A 21,442-nucleotide genomic window follows, 5' to 3' on the forward strand; every position below is an offset into this window, starting at 1 on the left:
CAGCTGAATATTATCCAGTGACTCAGTGATCATTTTCAATTCTCTTGGCTTTTTCTTTGATAAATAAGAACTAGGCTTTACTGGCATTCCATTGGAATATTTTTAACTGAAAGTAATTCAAGGATTATTTAAAATTCTGGATAGTCTTATTACTTAACATATCTCCACCACTCCCTGTCCAGAACATATATAAATAGTCACAAACACACTCTTTCCTCCTGGGACTTATGAGGAGAAGATGACTCAAAAGGGTTTATATTATTTCAAAAAGAATGCATCTACAGAAGCTCTTATTAGTAAGTCTGCACAGACACAACCGTAAAATGTATTCCAATGAGGAATTCTTGAGGAAAGAAAGAGTAACAGTAGACAAGCAGAGAAACACACACACACACACACACACACACACACACACACACACACACGACAAAAACAACAAACCTCAGAAGGGATGTGATTGATTTTTTTTCCCTAAACAGCCCTGCTCCCTGAGGTATATGCAGATGGGCTCTGCAGAGTTACATAAACCAGTGCTGCCTTATCATCTTTTAATTAAATTCTTTCAGTTTTGCTGGTGTCAAGTAACCCTCAACCCACAGCTACTTAGAAACCTTCTAATCTCATCGCTTCCCTAATAAAATAATTTCTTCATGCCCAGTAAATGGTCTTGCAGAATACAGCCACCCATTTGATTTTCACTAGCTAGAATTGTGAAGAGTTTTTTTTTTTTAAACTTTTCTGACCTAAATTACTTTCTGGCATCTTTAGCAGTGGTCTATTTTTTTCTTCTCTAGGTCAGATACAGGCAACTTTCTTAAGAGGAAATAATGTATTTATTATTTGAATGCTGCATTTTTTTCTCCCATTATCAATGTTCTGTACCCAAGGTAAATGAGTCTATGCAGGTCCAAGTCCATTTTCTTCTACTGGGTCTTCAAGCTATCTGTTTCATGTACTATTTACATTTTGCTTCAGTTGTTCTAATTGATAGATCTATGTCTAAAATTCTGTGTCTTCAATTGAGTCCAATGTTGTAGGAGCAATTTATAATATCAATAACGATATTATTAGGACAAGAGCTATTGCCTAGTCACTGGTCCAAGCATGGCACAGAAATGTTAACTTGCTTACCTCAGTATCTCTAAACATAAAAGTTTTGTATGGTTAATAAACAATATTTGGAGAACAGCTGCTGATACTTGCTAAGTTCAATGAAGAAGCTGTATTAACTATTCTATCTGTATTTAAAACAGCCCTCATCACTGTATCAATTTAGATCAGAAACCTATCTGCTCACTACCTCATCTGTTCAAGAATTTCTGACATATTATGAGGTGGTGCTGCTCTTACAGTAGTCATGGCCTAGGTAGTCCATACTGACTTAAAGTATTAAATAACTTATGCTGTCCATATTATTTAATTAATAAGAACATTGTATTTTATTCTTTCCACTATATCTATAATCTAACTATGCCTAGCAATTAGTGGCCAATGAATGCTTAAAGAAAGTAATTCTTGAATGAATGAACTGTGTATTACTTACTCCATGCTTCCTAGACATTGGTTATGCCATCCTTACTGAACGTGAGCCAATATACTTACTGTTAACATGTTGATAGATAATAATTATTTAAAAATACTATAGGGGACATTGTAATTTGAGGACTAGGAAAAGGAAGGAGTGGAGAAGAGGAATAGTGAGTAGGAATGAGAGAAGGAAACATGGATGGAGGGAGAAAAATGAGGAAAGGAAAGAATCTGATGACTCCCTTGGTTACTAAAGGATACAACTGGCTAAGGGGGATATCACCTAGATGCCAGGCATACCCAGAAAATTCTTGTTTGAGGAATAGAACTTAAAAACATTCATCAAAATATAGCAAATGTTAACATGTCACATGTATTGTCAACACAGCATATTTCATTTTCTACAATAACAATTATCTATTTGGATAAATCTGAAAGTACCAATTACCTTAAGATTGAGACACTGAGACAAAAGACGACTTAATTTGGTCTATCCAATTAACAGTGTCTTTATTAAGACATACTAATGATCTATGATCACAACAGTCAAGTTATTCTGCTTCTTGGGAGCTAAATGATACTGAAGAGATATTTTGGGGTCTGTTTCTTGGGCTATAAAGATGCAAATATTGCCAAGTACGCCATTTCACATAGCAACAAGAAATAGAACTGAAGAATATAAATTTAAATAATGTATAGTGTTAATTTAAAACTAGGCATTTTTCCCCTTGTTCAGGTCAGCACTTTTCAAATTGTAATATAACCCTTGAGTATTGCCTGTAGTTGGCATTCCTTATTTAAAATAAAAGGAACCAGGAACCAGGACTTTTTTTTTTTTTTTTTTTTGAGAACAACAAAAGATCAGTGAGCGTCTTCCATCTGTGCATAACTATGATTCTTTATGAGCCCAGTAAAATTTTACCTTCAAAAGTATCATCATAATAAAAAATAAGTGGTACCCAGAAGCAAACTTTTTTTCCAAGAAATTGTCCCACTGAACTTTTGAAACTGTCTAAGAATTTAGTCTTTGAGAAATATTGTACCATAAGTTAAGCACATGTAACATGCAATGTTTTCCCAAAGATATTTACATAGAATTAATTATTGAAATCCTATAGGTCCATTTCATTAACTAGATTTTTAATGCTAAGAACAAATTTGGAAATAATGATGAGTTAGAATATAAGCATGCAATTAGATTTTTTACAAGTGTGTTTAAATTTAATTATGCCAAAAAGCAGTCTTTTATAAATTAGTAAAAATGTGCCCAAAGCTTCATCCATGTCTGCTTAGAGCAGTGATTTGGAGTCATGCTGCTTGCCATAGCTTACTTTATTCTCAAAGGCATAAAACAGCCTCTCCGTCAGCCACTTGCTGTACAGAACAGTGGATTAAAATTGTCTGCTTCCAACTATGGAGTGGGATAAACTATAAAACTGTTCCAAAGCTTTGGTGGAGAAAAATAGATTAAAATATCCTTTCCCTTTAAACTAGCTAGATTTCTGGATTGCAGAAATATTAAAGAATCAAGATTTTAGCCCACCAAGCAGGACAGATGACTAACTCATCATCATGAAATTCATGGAATTCATGGTGCAGAAAAGCAAACATTAAAAAACAAGTCAGCATCATAAATAAAATAAACAAATATTTACACCGAGGCAAATATACATACCACAGAGCACATGAGCACATACACACAATCCAGTCTTGCTCATGCTATGTTCTATGTCCTTCCTCAAGTATATAAAGATTCCAACACTGAAAATACTGCTTCAATGCAAAAACATAATCCATGGTTCAACTTACAATCAGTCTTCATGGCTGCATTCCATATTCACTTAATAAATGTAAGGGCTAACATTTATGAGTTTTAAGGACAATCAGAATATTTTATGATATGCTGTCACCTTCACATATTTTCTCAAGCTTGTTTTAATTCTTTGTGCAATATCAGATTTTAAATGCCTGAATAACAATTGATGTACTTCCATGGTATGAGTGTCTTTTTTTTTAATTGACAGATCACATTGTTTTTTTTTTTTTTAATATTCTCCACAGGATTTAGATATAGTTATAAGAAGGTAGCAGCATTATGCAGGGGAGATGCTGTAGTGAGATAGTCCTTCTGTAGCACTGACCACGCCCATTGGGGGGTGGAGCCATGGGCGGAAGTGACCTGTGGAAGGAGGTCGGAGGGGGCCAGGAAAGGCTCTCTCTTTCTGGCGTGACTAGGACAGGAGAGGATTGGGTTGAATTTCCTGGTGTTCATCTGTCTAGGTTGTAAGTTATTTCTCCCTGAATAAACATCTATTCGGCCTATTTGTTTATCCTGATCCTTATTTACCACAATACGATGCTGTCATTGTCTTCCTGAACCAAAGTTCAAATACTCCTATAGCAACTTACACTACCATCGATGTAGACACAGTCCTGTATAGCAGGTCTGTGTCTAAGGTGAACCCCAAACCAGAATCCAGCCCATCTGGATTCTCAGAGACTTACAGCTTTCAATCTCCAAGGTGCAGTTTTGTTCATCCAGTGGATACCGCCTTAGGTCCATCATGCAGGCAGCTGTAGTTGTGATTCTAGAAGAGAAATGGTAACATGTGTTGTTAGTGGTTAAAGCCAAGAACAGAAGATGAAAAAACAAAAAGTAGTACTCTAGGAGACTAATTTCTCGCCTAAGTTTCCATGAAAGGGAGTGATGAATCTTTTGAAGACTGTTTTCCTTTATAAATCACCTGTTGGCTTCTGAAGAGATTGAACAATGTAAGTATCCAATGGGTCACTAACTACTTGAACCTGAATCATTTACCTGTGTTTCTAAGGCAATTCTCACAACTCTTCAGAATGCCTTGAGGGTGAGGTAGTTCTAGCTGTATCTAAGGTGACTAGTGATTGTAACAAAAAAAAAAAAAAAAAAAAAAAAAAAAAAAAAAAAAACCAAAACATTCCACTGAGCATAACATTTGTTTCATTCCACTCTTCCTAAAGACTCTAAAATATAATCTTCTGCCAGTCTTAGTTTGGATCTATCATGCTTCATGCTTTTCTAAATCACATTGTACATTTTAAATGTCATCATTAACAAACAACACATGCCCTTCTATCTATGCCTGAATTTTCTCTCCTAAGTAACTTCGTATTCTCTTGGCCATTTATAAAAGATTTTCTTCTTTGATCTTATACCAGGAAGGAATTGATATGCTCCTTTGGCATTTAATTTCTTGGTCATTGTTTCACACTGATATTTGTATTGACAGCCTACTAGGAGCCACAAAGCTTATAGTTGTAAATGATTTACAATGTTTCAACACAATATCATTAAAGAACATAAAGCTCTACACTCAGGTATGAACTCCAATTCTGTGGAGAGAAGCTAACTGAATGTTCAACACTTAGTAGGCTTTTAAAATATGAGTATCTGCTGAAGGAAACTACATACAGAAATTAAAACTGGATTTGACCAACCAAGGTTTGCTCTATTTTGAGAAACTCTGAGCTCTGCTAAAAAACAGAAAAATGAGATTGAATATTGTCATGGAAAAAAGAGTCTAGGCTAAACTTTGTAAACTGAAATCATACTGTGAGGAGCTAAACAAGTAATCCATGTAGCCTCACTCTGGGAACACACTCAGGTGAATGTCAGAATCAATCCACAGTGCAGACCAAGAATAGGTAATTTGTTATTCACACTTATGTTTCTTAATTTTAGTTTAGTTGTTGTTTATGATAAAAAATGATCCTCAGCGAAGGTTCCTTGCTGATTTCTTCCTTTACCTTGTGAGTCCTGTTGGTCATTCTACCTTAAGTCTCTACCATGCCACTGTCTCCTATTAGTCTGTCCCCAATGCTTCATGTACAGTTTAATGCAGGGGCTAGACCTCATGACTTTTGCATCTGTCTCACTGCTTCCATTGTCCACACAAAATAAAAGGTAGATTTGACCATGCCTCTATTTAAAAATTTTAGTGCCTGTTCCATGGGAATCTGAAGCTCTGACTTTTCCTACTATGTCCTACACACTATGTTCCTCTTCTTCCTTCCCATCATCATCCCTACTATGTTTTCTTACAATGTCTGTCAGTCTTCACTTTTGTTCTCTCTGCCTACATCATCTTCTGCCCCATGCCTCATCCCAGTCTTCACAAAGTGCCTCTCTTCCCATCTGTCACTCAAAGCCAAGGTCCTGGGAGAAGCTCCTCCCTAGAAGCTTACACAGGGTGATTGTCTTAACTCCTGCTCCTTCTTAGCTTTCTGTTCACAATTCTCAAGCAATTACCACAGTCTGGAATTAGCGTACTAATTGTTTTCTCAGAACAGTCTTTTTCTTTCAATAAGCTCCTTATGGGCAAAGACTCTGTTCAATTCACTGCAAATGCACTCAATAAATATCGGCTGAATGAGAAAACACATTAATTTACAATGAGGGAAAAGTTGGATTTATTCATTATAGGTCTTTGCATTTGGAAGATTATTTATTACACTACTTATTTTTTAACTTAAAATGTTACTCTGTCTTAGGTTAGAGATGTTCCTTTTATGGTTTTAAATAATAAATGGAATCTAATTAATTTAAATTATAAGATATAAATTATACTAAAGTTTTTTATCAATTCAACTGTTTCATCTTTCAATGAGGCTTATGCCACATTTAAATTGTATGAATTATATTAAAATTAACATTCACATTTAAATTTTAGTTTATTCTGGCTACATAACACTTTGATGGAATTTTTTTCTTGGCTCACTATTTCCTGTTGTAATTTTTGTGTGAATTGATAGACTAATACTTTGTGGATTGCCACTAACCTACAGATTATAAAAGAAAAGGAAAATGAGGAAATTATGGGCATTCCGTATCCCAGTGCAGTTATGTAAAATGGTTGAATAGATTTCACTCCTCCAAAACTAGAGGGAATTACTTATCTGATATATCTAAGTCAAAACATACAAATGTTACAGAGACATTACTACAACTTCAAAAAATGATAGAAACAAGTACACAAAGCGAATTGTGTAATTGAAGTTTATAATTGATGTTACAGGTTGTGGCTCACACCTCTAATGACACATATTCATGGCAAATAATACTCATGACCTATGCTATATGTACCAAGAAAAACAAACACACTAAGGCTGTCACAGGAAAAATAAGTTTTCTCATGTTAAAAAAATATAGTATAAGGAGATATGGCTGCAGCTATAGCTCTGTTAGTAGAGTATTCACCTAGAATGGATGGACTCCTGGGTTCACTTCACAATGCCATAAAAAAAAAAAAAAAAAAAAAAAAAAAAAAAAACAGTTATGGCTAAAGAGGAGAATCAGAATTTCAAGATCAAAAATGGTAAGTTTGAGACAAGACTGGGCCACACTTGTTGTCTAAACAACAGTAAAAAGTAAAAGGCATTTTTCTCACAATACCCATGTTATATATTTTTTATTACTTCCTTGTTTTATTTTAATATTTTTAAAAGTTATAACACCAAAAGCTAACAGATCCTACAAATATTTTATATTTATTGTTTGCAAAGATTTTTGTGTCTTCTATTGGAATAAGGTCAAAACTTTTGAAGCAAAACTATCCCTTTTAAATTTTGATCATATCCCAAGGAATGGTGGCCTCAGACAGGTTATTGGCATTCTCTGACAAGTAGAAAAACTTGCCAACAAAGTTGACTGTAGGATGACAAAAGGAAGGTATATGTAATCTGTCTATGATCAGATGTCAAGACAACAAAGCAGAAATTTTTGTTCTAAATGAAGAAATATAGAGCACCTCATGTGTCCATTGCCAGCAAGGCAGAACTACATATATATGAATATAATAGTGTCATCACAAAGATATGGAAATATGCTACACTATATGCTTATCATGAACCTGGACCTGTCCCAAGTGTTCAAGGAGTTTAGAAATCACATATTTTGTCTTATTTGCATTTTAAACACATGTGCCTGACACATGCCATGAATTCAAGATTAAAATAATAATAAATGACCCAACAAAACAGAGAAAAACACTCCAATGTAAGCATTGATTGACAAATTAAGAATTTTAAATTGATGCTTTAAATTTATGGGCCAAATATAACTCATTGAAGGTTTTTTTTTTAATTTTTAAAAATTAAAATCATATTTAGTGAAGAAACTACTGTGCAATGAATCACATTCAGAAAACAGTAGAGGCAAGCATCCATTCCTTATTTATGATAGGTTTGAGATTCTCCAGAATTGCAACAGACAATCTCAGTACTAATAAATATCCTTAGCATCATCAAGCCTTAAATCACTCAATAGTATTACTAGTGGGTCTTGAAAGAGAGGTTCGTAACCTGTCATAAAATTGTCCTGGTGAAAGATAGCAATGTCAGAAGCTACATACACAAATTCTCATCAACATCACTATACAAACGTGAGCTGAACAAAGACTCCACTAATAGATATGCAAAACCGTACCTGGAAAAGTCCATGAGCTCAACCCTAGAAAAAGGCCTATGGGCAATAAAGAAATTCTGAGAGCAAGAGAATTAGTCTTCCCCAAGGAAGAGCACATCAATTGGTTATCTAATATCAGTCAGCCCTGAAAATATACAAATAATGTTATGCCGACTAGTTAAGTTTTAAGACTTAACAATATGGAAACAGCCTTGATTTTCAATCAAAGCCAACAGTCTGTCCATCTCCAGAATGTACCTTACTTGTAGATAGCCTTCAATGGCCTATTTGTAAACACTCTCTATTAAGCTAAACTCTTTTTAAAAACAAATATTTTTCTTAGAAATGCCTATATTTATTTGGACTAAGAGGTCACTGATAAACTTCACTAGTCATCAGCACTACTTCCCTATAATTTCTTGTGCTATGAAATATTAACATAAAGAAACAAAACCACATATCTAGCATATCCTTAGGATTCACTAAGGCATTTATAAATCAAGAAATATAAAAGCTAACCCAACCTAATAAAACTTTTGTATCAAAGTGCTAATTGATATTTTATTATTCTAGAATGTATGCATTATCATTCAAATTAGGAATAAAGATGGCCACTAAGCAGAAATAGATGCCCTCTTTACTTACACAAGATGAAAAACTTTGAATCATGCTCAATGTGACACATTGCATTGGAATCATTAGGATATTTGGGGGTTGACAGAATGTGCAGAATGTGAGAGAGTCTGGTTGGAATTTCAAACAGAGATTGTGAGCACATGAATGAAATAATTTTTGAAAATGACTCCGATTTCTTTAACAGATTATGTTATACTTAATTCTTGAGAAAAATATGATTTTATTCACATCATTGTATGTTTAAAAATATCAAGTGTCTTATCCTGAACTAGATTTGGTTCTAATGAACACTGTGGGTTTATTTACTCAACAAATACATTTACTCAAAAATCCACAAACCATTATAACTGCAAGGGAAAAATGATCTTCTACCATTCTTAGACAAAGTAAGCAGAGGAAAATAAAAGATTTTTAAGATAGGAAAATGAAGAGATGACTTAGAAATTAAGACTGCATACTGCTCTTGCAGAGGACCTGAGTTCAGTTCGTAACAGGCAAATCTAACAGCTGACAATTGTTTGTAGCTATAGCTCCAGGGATTCCAATGCCCTCTTTAGACCTCTGTAGGCACTGTACTCCTGGGCAACCCCACCTCCCACCCAATTCAGTTTAAAATAAAATCTTTAACAAGAACAATTACCCCAAACATGTATCAATATGAAATTTGAGGATTTCAAACAAACAAAGAAAATTCCAACATGGTGAAACTCCAAATTTAAGCATTAGGATATTAACTCAAATTATACAACATTCTAAAGAACTCATATGATTCTCTTTCCAAAAAATCTTGAAGACTGCTTTGTTACTATACTATACTATCATATTTGACATCACTCTGTTTCTTATGGACACTTTCATCGTAAAACAAAAATTAATCTTTCATATAACTCATATGCAATAGGCTTTCACACTTTGCAATTTGTTAAGTAAAAAGAATAGATAAGTATATGAACAATTTCTTTCTTTCTTTTCTTTTTATTTTCTTCTTTTTTTCCATTTTTTTTTTTCAAGAAAGGGTTTCTCTGTATTGCTTTGGAGCCTGTCTTGGAACTCACTCTGTAGATCAGGCAGGTTTCGAACGCACAGAGGTCTGCCTGCCTTTGCCTTTTGAGTGCTGGGATTAAAGGCGTGTGCCACCAATGCTGAGCTTGAACATGAAACATTTCTTAAGTGGGATTCTAATGTCAAACATCACACATAATTAATTAATCAGTTACTAAAAGTTATAGATACTATTAGTACTAAGCAAACATTGCATCTCATTTAAGTCTAATTATTATTCTCGTCTTGCAGACACAGGACAGTGGAGTAATTTTAAAGTTACAGTGTAAATGGCAGAGCAGGGATTTTTATGAGAAACATTTGGCTGTATAGTTCATGCATTTAAGAATGGTGCTGTAACTAACTAGATAGATGACCTTGACAGGGTGGGGTTGATTCTTCAGGAGTTTGATGCGTACATCCAGGATGAGCTTACAAGTTCTGTGCTCATACATTCATGGTGTGACCTTGAAGATGGTGTAATTTTGTTTTACCCACAAATGCAAATGCTGTATTTCACAGATGTTTATTCTGTTTTACTCAATTATGTAGATCAGCCCACACCAGACAAGTAAATACAAGTATCTCCTAAAGGAGTGCTAGTTAATACTCTCTCCCCACTGACTGAATGTCCTCCTCAATCCTTCCCCACTTTTTTGTATTTCTAGCCTCTCAAGCGGCCTTGTGCTTACATTAAAATCTCTAAGACTCTTGCATAATTGTTTTTAAAAGCTCTTTAGAAGTCCTTATTCAGAGTCACATGCACTACTATGCTCAACTTTGTAATCACCCGAAAAAAGTAAGATTGTTGGCAATCATGTTCCCATTGGATAAATCATGCATTTCAGATTAGAGCTATTTGTACTCTTCTGCAGATGTTTGGCCTTCTGTGACTCTTTCATTTTCTAGAATCTTATGCTCTGAAAAGATATTGTGACCATTAAAGGGCTACCCAGGTCTCTGCCACAAATGCAGACACTATTATGAAAGACATTTCCCAAAATAGCCTGCTTCTGCAATGAAACCAGAAGCCTGTAGCAAGACCAAACTTTGTGAGCCTGTAAACCCCAGTTCATCACCAACATTAATATAAACGTATCAATGTTGTTGTTATTTACCTTCTGTTTGCTGTCTGGGTTTTCCCCATTTTCCTGTAGTATGCTCTTGGTGGTTTTACCTACAAAATGCTTATCTCAGAAGCCCCATTCTACTTTGTAAAATTTTCATCAAGACAATTAAGAAGCATAAGGAAAAGTAATCATACTAAGGGTTCTTATGTAACTATGATTTCTCTCAAAACTAGGAATACATACAATAAGAATGGGAACTCCGAAGTATTTTAAAATTGAACTTTGTTTATAACTCAAGATAATGATTCAGTATAGTGGGTGCTATTGATATTATATCTATTAAAATAATTATCTAATCTTTTTTCCCTGTGTAACACATAAGAAACATATTTATTCCTTCCTTCCTTCCATTAATTCATTTATTCATTCATTCAGAAACAGTGTCTTCTTATATTATCCTAGCTAGTCTAGAAATTGCTATGTAAACCAGGCTGTCCACAAAGTCACAGAATGCTGTCTCTACCTCTGGAGTGCTAGAATAAATAAAAGGCTGTCTCTACCTCCTGAGTGCTAGAATCAAAGGCTAAATGCTTTGGGGGGAACCACAGCCATGTCATTTAATTTTTAATAGCTCATAGATATTGTTTGATGGCTTGCCTGTGACAGACCAAACCACAACTTCAGCTAGGTCTCTTCACTTCTTTCTGGTACCTCTCGAGTATATCTTAAAATGCAAACTATGCATGTAGGAGTCTTTCTTTACTTCTTTGATTACATTCTCTAACCCTAATTCCTAAATTTTGTGTTCTTGAAAAATTAGCCTCCTTGGTTTGGACTTCCCAACCTATCCTAAGTTTGGTTGTCTATCATAGGGAATAGAAAGCAGGACAGGAAAATGAGATCAGAAAGAAGTTAAAATCCAGGGAGGTTGGGTTCATTTTATGGTGGACCAGTGGCCCATCCAGTCCTCCATCCTCCTTTACAAAGGAGCTGATGGCAACCTGCTGATCCTATTTTGTTAAGGAGGGATGTTTTTTGTTTCTTTGTAAATAGCCTCTTTATTGCCTCCTCAAATTATTCCATTTTCAGTGCACCATCTGTTTCCTGTTGGGTTCTTGACTGATAGAATACATTATAGAAATGTATTTAAAATCAAAGGTGCTAACAGTTACGCTGTCAAAAATAATTAGAACAGTTCCTTTCTGGAGTTCTCTGCCTTGAGAATTTGGAGATAAGATAATGGATATTCCTTTCCTCCCTTAAATGAGACAACTCCTGTCGTTCTGTTGTCTGTTCATCGTAGCCCATGTAAGATGCCTTCTCTCACTGCCCACTAACATGGTCCTCCTTGCTGTCCAGTGCTCCCCTCCTATGTTTATTTTCTATATAATATCTATCACTATTAGGATTCCCTGTGTTCAACTGCAGGTGAATTTTGCTTTCTCCTTAGCAGAATTAGGAACTGACTACCTAAGGTTAAGTTCTCTAGAAGCTGACCCTGAGAGGTGTTTATTTGCAATAATCAACTATGCAGGGATGCTAGATTAGGGTTTGGACAAAGGAAGACTTCAAATTGTATTCTATGCAGGATGACAGCAATCCCAGCATGGCTGCTCTCCCAGGAAAACTGCATGATTTTCTTTAGTAGAACTAAAGTGGCCCTTAACCAGCCTCTCACAGCCTACTATGCACCCATAGACTATGCCAGGCAAGCAAGACAGAACAGAGGAGAACACATTTGACTAATTTTCTCCTTCCCTCACTCTCTCCACCTCTCTATAGATAGCTTGCTCAATTCATAAGAGTGAAGATTCTAAGTGACTTCATTGTTAACGTATCATCACACATAGTTTCCATGCACTGCATCTGTGATGAGCTATCATCATATGCAAGATACTTTCAATTTATTTCTAGTTCTAAAAAAAATATGCTCATGCCACTGTCTCAGACTCAAAAGCAAAAGAATTTCATCTTTTCATCTGCATGGTACTTTTTACTATTTCAGAGTCAAATGCTTTACATAGAGTGTGTGTGTGTGTGTGTGTGTGTGTGTGTGTGTGTGTGTGTGTTTGTGTGCTGGGGACTGCTCTTTAAAACTGGTAGTAACCACCCATGTGTATTATAAGTACAATTTAAATAATTATGGTTATTGTTTATGTAATCAGAAGAAAACTTGAAGAAATGATATCCAGTACTTCAGATGCTACATACAAACAGATACTTCTCTGTATGTTGTGGGTTAGACTACAAACTGGTATAACGTTTCTAAAGGATTGTTTGAAAACAGCAAGCAAAACCTAGAATATACTAACTTTTGTTCCCAAAACTCACTAGTGAATTAGTATGAAAACACTTGATATACAGAGATGTTGAACAAAATTTGTGATTTGGCAAAACAGAATAGATTTTGTACTTAAAGCTATTGAGATGAATTAATTTTGATCTAGACACATGATATGGTAAAATACTGAAGAACAGAAAACACAAGAACATTTTCTTGATAAGAAAATAGAGAGCAATTAGAAAAACAATGTGTCAATATAAGTCTGCATGCATCTAAAAAGTTACATCAGTGTATACTGAAGTGTATACTGAGTGTTGATTAGTTCATTGAATACTTGCTTAATATGTACAAATCTGTGAGCTCTGTCCTCCACCATTGCATAAAGCTTGGCTTGGTGGTACACACCTATTATTCTTACAATGGACAGGTGGAAGAAGCAAGATCAGAAGTAAAACCCATTTCCTGATCCATAGTGAGTTCCAGACCACCCTGGGCGATTGAAACCTTGTCTCAAGAAATGAAATAAAAGAAAAAAAAAGTGAAGATGTAGTTGATTATTTGTTTAATATTCCACAATTTTCTTGTTTCTAGACTGAATAGGCATCATTTTTTTTCTTTTTGAGAAACATTATAATTACATTTTTTCTCTGTCTGTTTGAGACTTGGACAACATTGTTCCTGACTCTGAAGTGAAATCTTTCTATCTGACTAGCTTTTTTCTCTTTAAATGAGGAAATTTGCTTAGGCATGGAATGCTTACTATATTCCATGGGTTAGAGATGGTGGTTATCCAAACTGTGGTGCATGGAGGCACTTCGGGAGACTGCATAATATTTAAATATTTATGGGAAAATCATCACATATTTATGGGTTCTTAAAGCAGAAAAGAGGTGTAAGTGGCAGCCGTGCAATGCCCCTTTGATGACTCAGTCCTCCCTGCGATCTCTGTATTTATTGTTCTAATGAAACTCTGGGAACTTGAAACTCAAGCTCTCTGAAAGGAAACCATTTTGTCTTTGGAAAGCTGTGATTACCAGAAAAAAAAATCCTATATTTAATATCAGTTTGAATTTCTTTAATTGTAAATTATTTATTTATGTACTTTGCAGTTTTTGGTCTAGGAAGTGTTCTTTTTGTTTTTTGTAGAGATTCTTGACAGTTTATGAAATTTGTTTTCATGGGAGCTATAAATCACTTGTATGTTTGTTTCTTATTCTGCCATTATGTGCTAACTATCTTTATCTGTTGTCAGATGAGTGGAAGTTTTATCATATTTGATCCATGTTTTCAAATTTTGTCTTATCTCGTAAGCCCATCACGATTTCATATTGATGCACTACTTATACTTAGAACACAGACTATGTTTTTCCATAGGAAAAAAAAAGTGGTGCCATTATTTTCCCGATAAATTGTCATTTCTTTCCAAGGTAAGAAGTAGTAAAGGCATAGATAAATTAAGATTTTCATCATTGCTAAGACAGATATAATATAAACTTTGTATATAAATAGTGGAACCATAGAGTGGGAAGTGTAGTTTTACTTCTTGCTCAGCATAAGCAAAGCCCTAGGTTTTACCCTGGAACTGTATACACAAGGTATTGTAGTGCGTTCCTGTAATCCAAGCACTCAGGAGATAGACACAGGAGGATGCCAAGTGCAAAGTCACCCTTAGCTAAGTTGGATATTCACGGCCAGCTTGGGATACACAAAGCCATGCTAAGCAAGTTTCACATATTAGGCCCAAGTTTTGTTTTTGCGATTTTTTAAAGTCATTTTGTATAAAGGAAGAGATCAGAGATGAGGAAAAAGAAGCATGATAAAGTGTTCATCCTTGCATCACTAAGGATAAAGTGGAGATTGGTGATTGAGTTGCTAGTGTAAACCTCTCTTCTACACAGGCAAACAAGCAGACAACAGAAAATTAATCTCTGGAGGCTTTGGAGCTGAGTATTCTCTGGCATCTATCATGATTTTGCCTGTTGCTGTGTGACCTTGAACAGTCCAAAAAGCAACTCTACTCAGGTGAAAAATGGTCCTACAACCCCTAATTCTTCATCATCCTTTGGGTGAGAACCACTCCACAATGCAGTAAAGGATTCTTGCTTCTGGCTGTAGAAACAATTTCTTTAAATGTTTTCAGCTATTTAGGAAGATGAAGTTTTGAACTGAGAAGTGAGAAGGGTGTGTGCATCTAAGCAACTGGAATTAAGAAAACCCCCCAACAGCTTCTGATCAAGAAAAACAACAGCATGTGCTAAGTTTCACTATGGAATATATCCAGTGTTGATAGTTTCTCCAAAACAAAACAAAACAAAAAAATCTAATATGAGGATGTTTAAAAACAAGACAAAAAGAGGGGAAAAGTTGCCATGTGTTCAATTGATGACTCAATTTGCAATAAATGTACATAAATAAATAAATAGAGTGAAATAAAATGAAACCTGCAAAAAGAGAAGTGAAACTCAATATTAGGAAGGATTTAAAAAAAAAAAGGATTCACAAAATTAAATAGAAAAAAAGAAACCAGGTACCTGTGTTCCTGCTACATAGATGGCAGAAGAAGATGATTACCATGAATTTGAAGCTATCCTGGACTACATAGTACTTGATCACAGGCCATCCTGGACCACAGTGTGATATTGGAGGGACGAGAAGATAAGGAGTATGATGTGAGACTGTGTCTCCTAGTGAAATGAGAAGCTACAACAAAAGTTTCCTAAACATGAGCTGAACAAGAACAACAATAGACATGCCATAATAGACCAGGGAAGCCCATGAGGCTTCAAGCCTACAAAAACTACAGTCAACTAACAAATACTGGGAAGGGGAGAAAAGTCTTCACTAGAATGGATCACTCCCATTTGTTATCCATTAACAAATAATCAATCCTGAAAACATACATATAGGCAATTAATGAAAAAAGAGGCCATAAAATAGAAAGAGAACCAGGAGGGGTGCATTTTCTGGTTTGAAGGGAAAAAAGGGAAGAGTAAAATGATGATGTTATGCTATAATCTGAGAAAATAACCCCCTGTAAAAAAGGACAAACATACTTATGTACTGAAATTACAATATACAGTAAAATCACTAAGATATTTTCAGTATTATAAAAAAGACATAATGGTGAAAATTCCACATTTTATTCCTAGAAAAAGGGAAAGTTAAGAACAGAAGACATCAGGAGAGAAAAGGTATTTGATAATGAGTTCAAAATGTCCATTCTATTTCACCCCATTGTGAGATGGAAAGAGGATTGAAAGAAAAGGGAGGACTACAATGTTAAAGAACAATTGTCCTGATTAATCTTTCCTCATTCTGCATCCTGTCTCTGTATTGGCTGTAATTCTAACACTTCTTTTTTCTTTCTTTCAAAAGAGAAGAAAGGATAGATAATTTCATGATTTTGTGAAGTGTTACTGGACATCACATGCTGGCACACTATGGATTCCTGCTGTGGTGGGAGAAACTCAGCAGTGCTAACTGGAAACAGGGAAGACTGATGAATGATACCAACCTCCATTCATGTGCAGGACTCGGTGGAGCAATGATTAGTTGTTCATATGATCCACTGTGGACCAAACAGAAAGGTTTGCTCATAAATTTTACCATGAAGGGCACTGAGGATTTAGGTTAAAGAGAAAGATGGCTCTGCTGATAGCAGAGCTGTGAATGATGAGATGGCTCTCCAGGGTGGATGAGCAGGCTTCTTTTCCTGGAGATGATGTGTAAAGAACAGGCTCATTTGTCAAGATGATGGGATGGGGAGCAACTCACGGTGGCATAAGGATGATCTGTATTTCCTGGTTCATGTAGACAGCCTCTCTGCAAGTTAATTTCCAGCAATGAAGCAGATGTGCAAATTATGTGAAGCAGCAGCATATATTGGCTAATTTGATTTTTTACTGGATTTTAGCTGAGGAAAGTGGGAAGTACTACTGAAGTTGGTCAGTGTAACTGCATGTCTAAAGGTTTAGCATAGCTCCTAAATATTAAACATTTTCACACTTGCTTAAGGGCCAAAGAAAGGTATTTCAGACAACAATAGATAGGGACATTCTGAAAGAACTGGAATGAATACTTCATGTGTATTTCAATGTTCTTGTTGGAGGTTATGATTGGTTATGACAGTTGTGCTAGAAAACTACAATGCTGCTAATGAATAATTGTTTCTGGATTAATCACTTGTAAGTGATTAAGATGCATTATATCACTTCAACCCAAATGATTTCACATTTGTTTCCCATGTAACCTCCTTGACTTTACCCAGCTTCTTCTCAAAAGGAGATCAGATTGCCTTTACCTGAGAGAAATAAAGGTAGACTAATGATTACCTAATGCTTAACATCCCTGAGAGAAACAGCAAGCAATAGGAGATGTTGCTGTTCTGATGCTGATAGAAGAAAACAGAGTGGTAAATGATAATAATAGCACAGGATTTTCAAAGTTCTATAGAGGACACACAATGTTCCTGGTATGTATTCTTTTCTTTCTTTAAAACTGAATTATTGTTATGGGGATAACCAACAGCTTTTCAACTGACCTTAAGACCTATATGGTATAAGAGGAAAGGAACTCATGGCTGTCTAAGAATCCTTGGTGCTGAAGCCCATAAACCTATTACTATTATTTTGATAAAGGGAACTAGTATCGAGCTACCTTTGTTTTTCTTTTCTTTATTTTCTTTTTGAGACAGGGTTTCTCTGTGTAACACTACCTGTCCTGAGACTCTTTTTTGTAGACCAGGCTGGCCTCAAATTCACAGAGATCTGCCCTGCCTCTGCCTCTCCAGTACTGGAATTAAAGGCATGTGCCACCAAGCCTGGCCTTCAAGCTGCTTTCTAAATACTATCTATCCATAGATTTGGGCAGTTTTCACAAAAGTGTACTTATACAGTGGCTAGTTATTATATACAGAGGCTCAGGACTCATCAAATTTCAGGGAATAAGTGTTTGTGCAATACTCAGCCCTTAACAGGACATCTGTTTCACACATCCTGCACCAAGGCTCAGGCAAGAATGAGAAAAAGTTGATGAAATGATTGCAAGAGCCAGAGGTTGGAAAATGGTGGCAAATTAAAGTCTCCTGATATGAACAAGCCATTACACTCTTGCACTCACAACAGCTCGGTTTGCCAGCATAAAGCCAGTCTCAACACTTCAGAATGAAAAGGAAGAGCAACACAGAACTAGCTAAGAGGTGTATGATGCTGATAAATGTTGGTGGAGGGGAAATTTGTTTTCTTCAGTGATGTAACCCATTGTAGGTTGCCATGCTACAGGTTATGATGTTCTACACTCTTGTCCATATGGGTAGCATTATTTAGTCTCAGTGGATTCTAAATTTAAAAAAAAGGAAAGGTGTGAACTTGAGTAGACATTGGGGAACCTGGGAGGAGTTGTGAAATAATGGGGGATAAAAATGATCTGATCTAAACATTTATATATGTATTTATATATGGAATAAATAAGAATAAATTAGAAAATAAAAAAAACTTATTATAATAGTTAGAGGTGGTATTTTGGACAGAAAAAATAACTTTTATAAATTGGATTGGTTCAGAGGGCTGATGCTAAGTAGCCCTTGATATAATCAGAAATTTTATAATTGAGGAAAACAAGCCTCTGAAAGTCTAAGTGGTTAACCTTAATTGGCAGTCTGTTGGAGGTGACTGAAGACCAATCTAAATCTCTTTAGAGGTGAAGGTCTTTTTTTTTTTTTTTTTTTTTTTTTCTGGACAGTGTGCAACAGTGTGAGGAAAGAGCCAGGGCATCTGTGAGCTTTCAGAACAACCTTAATTTTACTAATTAATGTCCTCAGATTTTAATTGTACTTTATTATAGTCTTAGAGTAAGCAGTGGAATAAATGAAACTTTAAAAAAAGTAATAGCAACAGTTTCCAAAGCATGCAATAGTGAATTCAGAGACTCCTGGCCACCCAAGATGCAGAAAATAAGCAATGATTTTGAAACAGTTGATTTAGACTACTCACTCTAAGATCCAGTGTTCCACTGAGGAGGAAAGGTTAGGGAACGCATAAGAGCTGGAAAATAGTCTCAGTACAACAATTGTAATCATCAACTCACAATAACTGTGGTTACTTCCACTGGAACAACACAAAACAAGCCCTATCAATATCAGATGAGGAAGGAGAGGCTCATTGATCCCTACATTTACCCCTGAACTTTCAGCTGTTCACAAACTCTTGGAGAAGGGGAATCACTCTCTTTGCTTATGTATGTAATGCTGAGCTCTCCAGACTCCAAGAGCCAGTTCTAAACCCTTGCTCCCTCCCCCGGGTGGCACTGGTACAATGCAGGGAAGCACAACAAGAAAGAAAGAGAAATGAACATGAGAGAGATATTTGTGGGGATTGGGGAAGGTGGACAAGGATGGTAGAGGGGGTGGGGGGAATGGTCACTCTGCATTGTGCTTACCTACTTAAAATTTTTGAAAAGCTTGACTTCTAAAAAATTAAAAAGAAATCTAACTAGAATATATTGGCACAGTAATATTAATTCCCATTGTAAGCTAGGATAAGACTAACATGATTTATGTTACATTTTCCCATTTCAGTCAAATGAATAGGTCTATGACTTATTTACACATTGCACCATTGTGGAAAATAGAAATGTCTTGAGGAAATATCAGACTTCTAGAATGTAGGACTCTCACACTGGAGAACTATACTCTACTGGCTAACTTGGAGTCTCAATAAATGTTACTAGCTTTTATCAAATAACAGAAAACTAACACAAATACATTCATTAAAAGTGAGAATATAATATTCAAGGTGATATAGCAAAATCACATGTACTAATTTGTTTGCAATTCATAATAATCCTTGGACAGATATCACCCATAACCATAGGAAACAATGAGATTTCTACTAATGATTTTTCTCATTATTATGAGTTTCTGATTGTTTTTTAATTAAGCATTCCTTCTGCTTTATTAAAGTTATTTTCAAGACTATTGACTATTTATTAACTGCCTACTCCCTGAAAGGTGAATTCAAGTGAATATCATATTTAAAAGCATATTTATTACATAATTATTTGTCTTTGTCTATGTTTAAAATAAGTATAATAGGTAAAATTGTCAAGTTTTTAATGAAACAGCTCTATTTCATGAGAAAAAAACACTATAGCCTTTCTTAACATATATGCTGAGTCTATCTAAAGGCAAAATGGTACATTACTATAATACAATGATTACCAGACTATCTCACCCAACTTCCTCTTCTCTGAACTGAAATTCTAAGGAAAAAGCAAAGGCAAAATTCTGAAGACTGATTAGAATTTCATGATGCTAATTGTTGGACTATTAATGATACAAGTAATCTTAAGCTATCTTTAGTCTCCTTAGCAGAATTTCTTTCTTACTTTTAAATCTAACTTAACATCCTTTAAACCAACAGTTAAAAATCACTAGAAATCATTGATTTATTACATCACTAGCTTCTGTAAGCACAATAGTGGAGAATTTCATCAAATTACATCAAAACCAATAGCAGACTTACCCCTTCTTTGCTGAAAACACCTACTTGATGCAGTCATTTGTACATTTGAAATACTAATTAATTTATGATTTCCTTTTATTCTGTGACTATAAAAGTTCATATAAGTGCACTGGGACATGTCATTTGGGGGTAACCTGAATCCAGGCACTTTCATTTGGTTCATGATAAATGCTGTAAATATTCATTTTCCCTAGCTACTTAGCTTGAATTTGATGTGCACACTTTCCTCTATGTGAGTCTCCTTCCCTTGTTCTTCTCAACTGCTACTCCATTTGAATATCTCTACGTCTTCCCTTAAGTGGGTTTACCCCTAATATTGTCCCCAACATGCAGACACACACATTCATGCATGCACTCCATGCTAACTACATAGCAGATACTTTTGCATGCTTCTTTATCAGATGGGTAGTAGCTATCTGAGGTAGTCATACTCAAGGCAACTGAGATATTGTATAGATTATGTGAAAAGAGGCCCAAAATGGTGAACTAGAAAGCAGTTATGGTAAGTTATTCTCGTAAATGTGTTTTTCATTTATTTTTATTATATGTATGAGTCTTTTGCCTGCATGTATGTATTACACCTGCACATGCTTGGTGACTAAACAGTTCAAAAGAGGCTTGCAATCCCCTGAGACTGGAGTTACAAACACACATTTGTGAGCTAACATGTGGGTTCTGGGAATCAAAACCAAGTTCTCCATAAGAGTAACAAGACCTTAACTACACAGAACCAACTCTCCAGAACCTGTAGAAGTTAGTAGTCATGGTCAACTATATGCAATTAGAATCAGTTGTGATGGGAGACTTAATGAGGGATTATTGGGACTAGGATAACCTACGGGCATGTGGGAAAGTGAGATGATCTATAAACTGTGGGTGCCACCATAAAACAGGAAGGGGATTCTGAGCCATGTAAAAATGGAGA

At 35.4% G+C, this 21,442-nt stretch overlaps 1 protein-coding gene across 1 annotated transcript in view; it reads right to left on the bottom strand.

The window, feature by feature from the left end:
• Positions 1 to 21,442, bottom strand: part of Gabrb2 (gamma-aminobutyric acid type A receptor subunit beta2) — a 222,549-nt gene that overhangs the window by 87,189 nt on the left and 113,918 nt on the right. The window contains exon 6 of the mRNA XM_051180932.1: positions 4,033 to 4,115. Within this exon, the coding sequence (XP_051036889.1) occupies positions 4,033 to 4,115 (83 nt within the window). The remainder of the gene's footprint in view (positions 1 to 4,032; positions 4,116 to 21,442) is intronic.

This window comes from Phodopus roborovskii, unplaced genomic scaffold (assembly GCF_943737965.1).
Source record: "Phodopus roborovskii unplaced genomic scaffold, PHOROB, whole genome shotgun sequence".
NCBI lineage: Eukaryota > Metazoa > Chordata > Mammalia > Rodentia > Cricetidae > Phodopus > Phodopus roborovskii.